The sequence below is a fragment of the Poecilia formosa genome, unplaced genomic scaffold (assembly GCF_000485575.1).
Source record: "Poecilia formosa unplaced genomic scaffold, Poecilia_formosa-5.1.2 Scaffold511, whole genome shotgun sequence".
NCBI classification, from domain to species: domain Eukaryota; kingdom Metazoa; phylum Chordata; class Actinopteri; order Cyprinodontiformes; family Poeciliidae; genus Poecilia; species Poecilia formosa.
The window spans coordinates 242160-253867 of record NW_006800450.1 but is presented as its reverse complement, the minus strand read 5'-3'; the positions used below and the strand labels follow the sequence as shown (position 1 = coordinate 253867).

Below are 11708 nucleotides of genomic sequence, written 5' to 3'. Positions count from 1 at the left end.
TATTTTCCAAAATAAGATCAAAATGGTCCCACACTGCGGAAACCTTTCGTTTGAGGCTGCTCCATAGCTGACGCTGTTCCGTAAAAGATCAAGAATTCGTTTGGCAAATGCTTTTGACAGATTGACAGAAACACAGTTTGGCACTTTAATGTCATTTTGAAACAGTTCCTGTATCGGTCACGTGACTTGCTGAAACCAATACGCGCACTGACATGGGTTTTGGTCTATGGGCTTCACACATGCGCTGACGCATCAGTGTTGACCCATCACTAATCAACGGGAATACTTATTTGTGGAGGGGATTGGAATATAAGACTCAATCCGTTTTTCTAAACTCTTAGGGAAAAAATTACAAAAACAACAAGCAGACAACACAATATACAAAATAAGGGACCCAAATTCTAAAAAAAAAAAAAGAATATATATAAAAAAATGAAATCCAACAAGCTTCCCAAACTTACTATAAACAATTCCTAGAACAACTTAACCTACCTGTATTGTTGCATTATCAAAATCAAAGGTTAATGGCTAATATCACAGAGCTTGAGCTCTCTTATGCCATTACAAAGCTTAAAACAAATAAATCTCCTGGTCCAAATGGATTTCCGTCTGAATGGTACAAGCAATTTAAGTTAGAGTTATCACCATTCCTCCTTCAAATTCTTAACATGGCTCTGAAAGAGGGTACAATGCCACCAACATGGAAAAAGGCTACAATATCTGTTATTCCAAAAGAAGAAAAAGACCATCTGAGCTGCAGTTCTTACAGACCTATCTCTATACTTAATGTTGATTATAAGCTATTTACATCAATTCTCTCAAGGAGAATACAACAGATACTCCCAGAACTTATTCATACAGATCAGACCGGTTTTATCCCACAGAGACAAACCCATAATAATATACTGTATGTTGCACATTGCATATCTTGAACCACATTCAAAAATACCAAACGCCAGCTGCAGTGATCAGCCTCTACGCCAGGGCTGCCCAAAGTGGGTCCTCGAGGGCTGGCATCCTGCATGTTTTAGTTCTCTCCCTGGTTTAACGCACCTGCATCAAATGATGGCTCATTAGAAGCTCTATGAGGAATATTGACAAGCTGAAAAGGTTGTTACTACCACCAGGGAGAGCACTAAAACGTACAGGATGCCGGCACTCGAGGACCGACTTTGGACACCCCTGCTCTACGCTGTAAAAGCTTTCAATACAATAAGCTGGGACTTTCTATAAAGTACTCGAGACGTTTGGTTTCCACTCCAATTTTATTGACGTAATCAGGTCACTGTATACAACACCAAATGCACGGATAAAAATCAATGGACATCTGTCAAATACCTTTGAATTAGAGCGTGGAACAAGACCAGGATGTGGATTCTCTCTGTTTGCCTTTACATAGAACCTTTAGCCCAACTAATAAGGCAGACTGACAATAAGGTAAAAACATTTCTGGTGATGCACACAAGGTGGCGCTATATGTGGATGATGTGTTGGTATACATCAGTGGTCCCCAAACTACGGCCCGCGGGCCGGATCCGGCCTGCCTCCACATTTGGTCCAGCCCCCTGAACAATACCAGAGAGCATTTAGATTTTTTTTCATATACATATAAGCCGCTACTTTTTTCCTAAGCTTTGAACCATGTGGCTTATAGTCCGGTACGGCTCATATGTGGATTTTTCTTCAATCACCAGGGGGCTCTTTAGCAGGAAGTGAATCATTAGAAGTCAAAATTGGAAATAAAAGAAGAAATTACCCATTAAAACAGAATTAGGCTTTAATAGGGAATTGAAATTTGAAAATGTTGTTGATCAGTTAAATTAGCATTGAGGGGAAAAAGAAGATTTTTCGTTTTTTTTAAATAATACTGGGATCATTATGAGAATTTGAGGCATAAATATTAGGATCCTATAGATGACAGTAGTGCAACAATAAATGACGCAAGCTGCCGTTGAAATCTAAAGAAGAAGAAGGTGGCGCCCATTTTCATTTAGCACATGCTAGTAGCAGATACGAAGGATCAGCACTTTTACTGTTCGGAAACTGCCGTAATCAGTTCAGTTAAATCTAAACTTGGCAACTTTTTCTTTTTCAACCGTAATAAATGTGATATTCAATCGACCTGTTATGACTCAAATGTTGGGTGTCCGCCCCCCTCTGCTGCATCGTTGTGGAAAACCTGGAGCGGAAGAGAATATCTGCGGCTTATAGTCCGGAAAATACAGTATTTATTTCATAAATAGTGTTATTATTTATTTCCTGGATTTTTTTCTGTGAAGTACCCAGAGAGGGTTATTTGATTGTGCTTTCTGGAAAACAATACATTTTTACATTTAGGCACTCCTGCAATCGTCACACTTTTTCTGTTACAAACTGACTCCGGTCCCCCACCAGAGAAGGTAAAAGTTATGCGGCCCTCACAGGAAAAAAGTTTGGGGACCCCTGGTATACATAAATGAACCAAACACATTGCTGCCTACATTATTCCAGCGCTTGAGCAGCTTTAGTGAATTTGCAGGATATAAATTGAATATGAAAAACACGCAGATATTGACATTTACTTATAATCCACCAAAATGTTTGTGTGCTGAATTAAAACTTAAAAGGGACTAAACTGTGTTGAAATACCTTGGAGTTCTGATCCCCAAAGATACAACCTCAATAGCTAAGTGTAATTATGGCGATCTTCTGACCAAAATTAGATTGGATATACAACGATGAACTGTCACTCACTTCATGAGTTTAACCCAAAGAATTGAATCTGTCAAAATGGACCTACTGCCAAGATTTATTTTCTTGTTTCAAGCCTTACCAGTAGAAATTACAAAAAAGCTCACTTTTGTAATTGGGACATAATGCTTTCCAGATTTATATGGGTTGGAAAAAAGCCGAGAATTAGATTTAAAACACTACAGCTCTCAAAAGAAAAAGGAGGCATGAACGTACCACATTTAAAGAACTACTTTTATTCTGCACAAATTAAACCTTTGATAAACCTTTGTAATAAAAATTATAACGCCTTATGGAAGGACATTGAATTGGCTCTTACTCCAGACCCCCGCCCTACAGGCAATCTTGGGGAATAAAGATTTAGAACAGATTAAACTCAAAACTGAAAATCCTTAGATAAGATCCCAATTAAAAATCTGGACAGATGTTAAACAGGAATATAAACTACATGACACACTAAGAATTATAAGATGGTGTGCTTACAATCATGATTTTAAACCAAATCAAGCAGATACCGGATTCCGTAGCTGGATAGCTACAGGAATAACAACACATTTCTCATTAATGGATAAAGGACTAATAAAAGACTTTCAAACACTTAAAACAAGTTATAACTTGGGAAGACAGGATTTTTATAGATATCTACAAGTACGCCACTATCTTAATCGGGAAATTATTAGGCATACAGATGAGCAGGAACCAGTGCTTAAATAAATATTAATGGCATATCAGGCAAAATCCAAAAAAGGAATTATATCACGGTTATACAAGGGATTTATGAGTAAAAAATAACATTCAACTTTCTATGTGAAAAAGAAAATGGAAATCACAGAAAATGAATGGAACAGTTACTGCGTGACAGTTTGGAGATCTACTAATTCATACTCATGGAGAGAATTTAACTGGAAATACTTGCTTAGACTTTTTTATAACACCAAAACAGAAAATGTTTTGTACCATTGGGAAGCCTAAATGGTGGAGGCAATGTGGAAACACAGAACCCAACCACTGGCATATATTCTGGGACGGTACAATTATAAGACATTATTGGATAGAAATACACAAACATATTGAAAATATCTTGAATATCTTTTAAAATCGCTATTTTTATTCTAGGTGACACAGAATCCAATATCAAACAGAAAATATCAGTTTGATATTTTCAAACAGATATTTGAAACTATCTGTTTCAAATACTAATTACAGTCTGTAAAAAAACTGTCACCAGATGCTGGCTCCTCCCTGAGCCTTCCACTATCTTAATCGGGAAAGAAGAATGGATAGAGTGTGTTAATGAAATCTATCAGATGGAAAGATTAACATTTTTAATTTGTTTTCAACTGAACAAGTTTACTATTTTGTGGTCCAAATGGGTGTCCTATGTCAACAAAACACAATATGGAAGAATACCAGATTGTTGAGAATGAAAAAAGAGAGGGTTCATTCTTCAGAGTGTTTATTTGCTATATAATTTATTTATTGTTATATACATAAAAGTAACATTTTTCCAAAATAATATCCCCTTGTTCCATCTTTTTGTTTTGTTTTTGTAAATAGAAATGTAAGAAGGAATTTAGTATCACAGACTGAAATTGTACTCTTGTAATCTTCTCAATACCTGAAAAATAAAGTAAAACACACACACACACACACACACATATATATATATATTATATATATTTTGGCCTGGCACGGGTATTTGGGGAGGCACGGGGGATAGTAAAGCATGGCAGCCCACCAGGCTTATAATACACTGGGGGAAATAATGATTATTATTAATTAAATATTGTTTCATTTTAGTTTAGTTTTTATGAGTTACAGTAGTAGTTTTCGTAGATTTTTCATACTTTGATTATTGTTTATGTACAGAATTAAAAAAAAGTCAAAGAATTGTTATTATGTATACATCAAATGGGTAATGAATACTCAATAGAATATATAATTTTCAAAAAATGTATTCAATTATTGTTAAAAAACCAACTGACTAATGTTTTCTCCAACCTTTTCCTGTTGCCATTTTGCAACAAGAAAAGTATAAGTGCCACCAGGAGTATGGAGCAGGGGTGCGGTAAAGGGGTGAAAAGTGATGACGATTCTAGGGGCCCTGACCAGCAGGGGGCCCTCCACAATTGAATTATTTATACACTGCTCAAAAAAATAAAGGGAACACTCAAATAACACATATAGATCTGGATGAATTAAATATTCTCATTGAATACTTTGTTATGTACAAAGTTGAATGTGCTGACAACAAAATCACACAAAAATCATCAATGGAAATCAAATTTATTAACCAATGGAGGCCTGGATTTGGAGCCACACACAAAATTAAAGTGAAATGTTCCCTTTATTTTTTTGAGCAGTATATTTTGTTAATAGACATAAAATAAAAAAATCAGGGTCCTGACAAATACAAAATTAATCATATTGTATTTTCAAAGATTGTTTTTAGCAGTAAAAGTTTAATGTTGCCCCTCCCAGACCAAAAAACACACATCCGTTTTTGCCCTGAACCCCCCTGGATCTGCATGAAAAGGTTCGTTCCTGCTTGGAGCGCTTCACCGTGACGTGTGCAGCTACAGTCGGTAGAAGCTGCAGCTGAATGCAGCGGCGACTGTGGCAGTTACTATGCTGCTAAGAAAAGTTATAAAAATCAGGTTTTCAAAAACAAAATAGAGAGAGTGAGAGAGAGAAAAAGGCAAGAGTGTAAATTTATAACCCAGTTTTTCTCCAAGAGAGGTGGGTAGACTGTGAGATTATCAACCATTTAGCATAATTAGCTTAGCTACAGACTACTGTTTACCTCCATTTCACTAGCATTTAATGAATTAAATGCTAGTGACAACATATTCATATATTTTTAGCTTGTTCCCTGTGCCTTTTACCACTTTCAGATGAGTGAGTGAGCAGCATCTCTAAAACACATTCCTCCTGACCCATCCTCTCCTGAGTGAAATTAAAGCTGCAGTATGTAACTTTTATATAAATATTTTTTTCCACATATTTTTTAAAACTTTCATTATGTTGTGACAGTATGGTATGAGAGGTAATCTGTGAAAAATCTATGTCCTCTGCTAGAAACAACCAGTCAGTGGCAGGAGAGTTTTAGTGCTGTCAATCACAATCTCATGTGGTGCTGCTCATCCTTCCTCCCCCTTGTTTTGTGCTATGCTGCAGCTAGCATAGCACAGAGCTGTGCAGATTCAAACTGTGAATGCTCAGTTTAGTTACCATAGTTACCAATGATGGCAGATAAACAGTGTCTTGTAATGATAAGTTCTTTCTCCACCATTAGCACATTTAGCAGTGAGTGAATGAGGCTAATTGACAGCGCTAAGAGCGTCCTACTGGTTCTGATTGGTTGTTTGGTCAGAACGGTGCATTACTTTAACCAGTAATAGTAATTCAGGAAGGAAATGGAGGAGATTGATTGTTTTCACAGATTATCTGTCTCATAACAAACTGCTACAACATGGTGACAGCTTTAACAAATATAGAGAAAACATATTTTTTATTAAAGTTATGTACTGCAGCTTGAATAAAATGCAACTACATAGCATTTTTAGAAGTCTGGATTGCTTTATGTGTAGTTGCACGTTGCTTTTGACTGTTGCTCATGGGAGAGACATTTCAGTATCTAAAACTAATAGAAAAAATTTAAGCAACATACTTGCATACTGGATGTGGACTGTTGGGTGTTAAATTCATGAGCAGTAAATATTGTGCTAATTATCAGTATTGAACCAAAGAAAGCAAGGCAGACCCAAGCCTTTAAAATTGTGATGTTTTTATAGATCAAACAGACTCAAAAAATTGTAACAGCAGCTGCACGGGGGGGCCTAATCAAATTTTTTGTCAGGGGGCCTAAGATTTCTGGCAGCGCCCCTGGTATGGAGTGCTGTAATTTGACGATAATAAATATAAACTGCTTGTGTGGGGAAAAAAAATCAATTTCACATCAGTTCAAAAGAGTAATAAATGGATTCGTATCATTCTTAATAGTTATCTACAGTGGGAAGCCTTTGTTCAAGAGATTCTGAAGCTCGTCTCTGTGGTAGAAGTGAGTCCAGTGTCCTGGATGTCAGCTGAAGTTATTTTTTGTAACTTGTTTTTTTGTCGCTGGTGGCGGAAAATTTTGCTGGTCTCTTTGGCTGTGGCCTGGTTTAAATATAAACCCTCATTTACTACTTCTTAGACTTTAAGGACTGCTAATGTTTTACATCTTTTACCTGCTATGATGTTTAGCTACCTTCTCCTGCAGATTCCTTGATAATTATTTTGCTCTATATATGGCTCAGAATTCAACAGTCTGGGCTGAACTGAATACAACATCCAGAAACATTTTGATCAGGGTCATTTGGCTTGATTCTGTGGTCAGAATTTAAAAAAGAGTAAACAATAATTGTTTGATAATACATGCGTTATTCACTGGCCAACAGACTGTTCAACAATCCCATCACTCAAACTGTCTAAGACTGCTTGAAAATGCTAAGGTATATATATTTAGCAATATATTATTTATTATTATGTCCTAAGTCTATTTGGTCCAAAAATGGCTCAAAAATAGGAATTCTGCCTGAAAGATTAAAATTATAAGCAAAACTGTACTACTCAACAGCTGCTTGGGGGCTCCATGTGTTTCTTCTCTCCTATTTTTATATATATTTATTGTTTTCAACAGGACAGTTAACATACATTGACATATGAATTATCGAACAGTCTGCTATAACCAATTAGTGTGGGATGATGCTGACAACACTGGGATCTTCTATATACAGGTTCCAGAATACAACTGCCCAACCGTCATTTATATTACCAGAAAATAAGCAGCCACGATTAACAGAAAGAAAAGGTGATACCCCAACCCAACCCACCCCAGAATATTAAGGAAAAAAAAGAAAAAAAAACATAGATGGGGGAGACAGAAGAAAGAGGAAGAAAAAAATAACTATACACACATACACATAATAAAACAGAAGACAACTAAATAAAATATTCAGCTCCGCCAGACTGCTGGGAATGAATGTATCAGGGTATATTAAATCACTTGTGCACCGACTGGTAGGCCAACCTACAGCCATTTTGACAGGCAGGGAGGTAGCAGGGCTACAGAGCCGGAGCAAGGCTGCCACTACCTGTGACCTACACCTGTGGAATCACTCAGATGTTCAAGGAATGGCCACCACACCCCAACATATCTGGGTACATTATTGTTGAGAGTATAGCATATTTTTTCAAGATGTAAACAGGAAGCCATGTTATTCAGCCAACATTTAAAAGAAGGAGGTGAGGCAGACTTCCACTCTGTAAGAATGACTCGTTTAGTTACAACCATCCCAAAAGAGAGAGCCTGTTGCACAGGCAAGGGCAGAGCAGAGCAGGAGTCAGATACCCCAAACAAGGCAATAAGACAATCTGAAGGTATCTGCTGTTTATAAGCAGTTAGATAGAGACAAAATATGTCAGACCAAAACGTTGTTAAATAATGGCAATACCAGAATTGATGTCCAAGGGTAGCCTTAGGGTGTCCACATCTGTCACAGGCACTTGAATGATTTGGAAATATTTTACTCAACCATGCTTTAGAATAGTGCAGGCGATATACAACTTTAAACTGGATTAGTTGTAATCTAGCACTAATGGAGCAGTTTTTAATTCCCATCAGCACGCGATCCCAAAGTGCAGTAGAAATTGTAACTCCCAAATCTTTGGACCAAGCATCTCTGATATGAATGGATGATGTAGACATAGAAAAAACATTCACAAATTGTGAGACAAGATGTCTGGAAGTAGGAGGTTTAACAAGAAGATCATAAAAAATATGCTGAACTGAATGCTGATTTAAATTCGAACTAAGTTGGTTTGCAAAGCTCCTAGCCTGCAAATAACGAAAAAAAATATTTGAGGACAGATTCAATTTAGACTGTAGCTGAGGGTATGATAAAAACTGTTTATTGATAAAAAGGTCATTGAGAGAGGAAAGGCCCCTGCTCAACCAGAGCTTGAAGGTAGGATCCAAAAGACCCGGCTTAAAGCAGGGGTTATGACACAAAGGGGTATACATAGACAGATCTCGAAGTTCTAAGACCCTCTTTATTTGTGTCAAAATCTTAAATGAGTTCCTAAGTATGAAGTCAGCAGCGAGTCTCTTGAGAGGGATATCAGGTTTAGAAAATAATATTGCAGGCAAAGAAGCAGAAGTTTGTAGTAACAAGTTATGGGATTCAATCTGAGGCCAACCAGGAAAAGAGGCAGAGGGTTTCCCCACCCCAGCAGTGCCCGACATCCAGAATGTCCAAGCCCTCGCATTGCAGGCCCAGTAATAATGCCGAAAGACTGGAAGACCAAAGCCACCCTCCCCCCTAGCCTTCTGCAAATGTGCCTTAGAGATTGGGGAAGGCTTATATCCCCAAACAAATGGCATGATAATTGAATTCAATGTTTTAAAGAAAGAGGAAGGAATAAAAATTGGGATATTTTGGAAGAGATAAATAAACTTAGGAAGTACAACCATTTTGATCATATTAATACGACCAATTAATGAGAGTGGAAGTAACCGCCAGTTGTCAATCCATTTTTTTAGCTTAGAGAGTAAATCTAAATAATTTAATTGAAAAAGTAGCTTAGAGTTTACAGGAATATTGATACCAAGATACACAAAATAGTCATGGGCGATTTTAAATGGTAAACTATTCAAGAAACCAGAGTCAAGTCCATCAGACAGAGGCACAAAAGCAGACTTAGTCCAGTTGATTGTGAAACCAGAGAACTGCCCAAAACTCTGCAGTGAGTCAAGAACAGCAAACATGTATCCCCACTCCACCTGATCAAATGCCTGCTGGGCGTCCAAAGATATGATTGCTGAATTGGTAAGAGCAGGAGAGTGTTGGAGAAAGAGAATCTTTCTGGAATTAATCCAGATTAATCTGGATGTACCAGAGCACTGATGTGGGAAGACAATCGATTAGCTAAAACCTTAGCAATAATTTTCTGATCAGAGTTAAGCAGGCTCAAGGGGCGATATGATGCCACATTAGTAGGATCTCTATCCTTTTTAAGTAAAAGACAAATATTGGCATCATTGTAGCAGTCCCTCAGACCCAAGAAAACACGGAGAGCTTCGACGGGTGCAGTAACTTCATATTTACTTCTTTCCAAACAAAGTTGTTGAAGTGCACTGAACATACCGTGCTTCGAATACACCGTGAAAACTAAAAGAGAATAAAATACATTTTGCTTAAGTGCTGTTATTTGACACAAAACATGAATACATTATAATAATAACGCTAACTTCATAATGGAGCTCTAAACATGTACCTCGCTCCGCTGTCCAAGGGCTGCAAAGTTTATGGCGGTAAAGTCCGTGCGGTGCTGCCTTTAGCCTTTTAACCTGTTCTTAAGAATGTGCGCTACAGTTCAGAGTCATTAAGATGAAGAATATCCTCCTCTTCCTCTTGTCCGTGGGATATTTCAGCCCAAAGCGCTGACTGACAGGAGGCTAGCAACACTTCCTCTCATTTTACGGTTTTAAATGAAGGCACTAACTCAACATGAACCAAACTACAGCGCCCCTACTGGGTACTATGGGTAGAATCAGCATATAAAACATTTAACGGGCATTTACACTCCCACCAAATCATGTATGATGAGAGCTTATTAACGATTCATGCATGATTTTAAGCATGACAAATGGACGTTAAAGAAGTGAACAAACAAAAATACAGTTAACGTCACACATTAACCTTCAGCAATGTAATATCTGATGTGAGACTAATGAGCATCAGTTAGTGACTTTCTAAAAGAACTACAAGTTTTTGAACAGGTCTTTCAATAATGTGAGGTTTGTGTGTTGTACCCTGCTTCTTTGCTGGATTTCGATCACCAACTTGAAGTTTGACTCTGCGCACCAAGCCATCATCCTCTTGTGGTGCTTCAACAACTCGACCCAGTTGCCACTGACTTCTGGGAAGCATGTCTTCCTTTATGATGACGATGTCATTTACCTCAAGATTGCGACGAGGTAGATGCCATTTTTGTCTTGTGGATATGTTCAGAAGGTACGCCACTTTCCACCTACTCCAAAACTGTTCCATTAGATATTGCACTCTGCGCCATCTTTTTCTTGCATACAAGTCTTCCTTCACAAACTTTCCAGGAGGAGGCAGTGCAACCTTTGATTTCATTAATATGAGATGGTTTGGAGTCAGAGGTTCAGGTGATTTAGGGTCATTGATTCCATCAATGCTTAGTGGTCGGCTATTGATTATAGACATTGCCTCATAAAACAGTGTTCTTAGGGAAGTGTCATCCAGCCTGCCTTGTGATTGAGCGATGGTGGCATTGAGAACACTGCGGATGGTTCGAATCTGTCGTTCCCACACACCTCCGGCATGGCTGGCAGATGGGGCATTAAATACGAACTCGCACTGTTTATCTGCAAGGAAAGCCTGCAGGGCGTTTCTGTCACATTCTTTGAGCGCCTCCTTTAGCTCATTTTTGGCCCCAATGAAATTTGTACCTTGATCGCAGTACAACTTACAGACAGCTCCTCTTAAGCTGATAAAGCATCGTAGGCCATTAATGAAAGAGTCTGTAGACAGGTTTTCTAGCATTTCAATGTGGACTGCGCGTGAGGAAAGGCAGGTAAAGAGGAGTCCGTACCTCTTTTGCTCTTTGCGACCTTGCTTTGTGGTGAATGGTCCGAAACAATCCATTCCACTGTAAATGAAAGGATCTGAGACTTCAATTCGTTCCTTCGGTAGTTCAGACATGCGCTGTTCTTCAGGAGACCGCCGAAGTTTTCGACATTGAACACATCTGCTTATTAGCTTTGCAACTTCTTTGCTCCCACCAATCACCCAAAACCCATTTGCTCTGATCTCCATGAGCGTCTGGCTTCGGCCTTGATGACAAATCTTTGAATGAAAGTGAGACATGATCAGGTTTGTAATGTGATGGTCCTTTGGGAGAATAATAGG

The 11708-nt window shown here is 38.1% G+C and overlaps 2 protein-coding genes across 3 annotated transcripts in view; both read right to left on the bottom strand.

The window, feature by feature from the left end:
* Positions 1 to 11708, bottom strand: part of arnt2 (aryl-hydrocarbon receptor nuclear translocator 2) — a 144440-nt gene that overhangs the window by 82156 nt on the left and 50576 nt on the right. The window lies entirely within an intron of this gene.
* LOC107834049 (uncharacterized) overlaps positions 10326 to 11708 on the bottom strand; it is an 8634-nt gene continuing 7251 nt past the window's right edge. Inside the window, exon 3 of the mRNA XM_016664783.1 lies at positions 10326 to 11708. Coding sequence (XP_016520269.1) covers positions 10515 to 11666 — 1152 coding nt within the window. The 5' untranslated portion in view covers positions 11667 to 11708 and the 3' untranslated portion in view covers positions 10326 to 10514.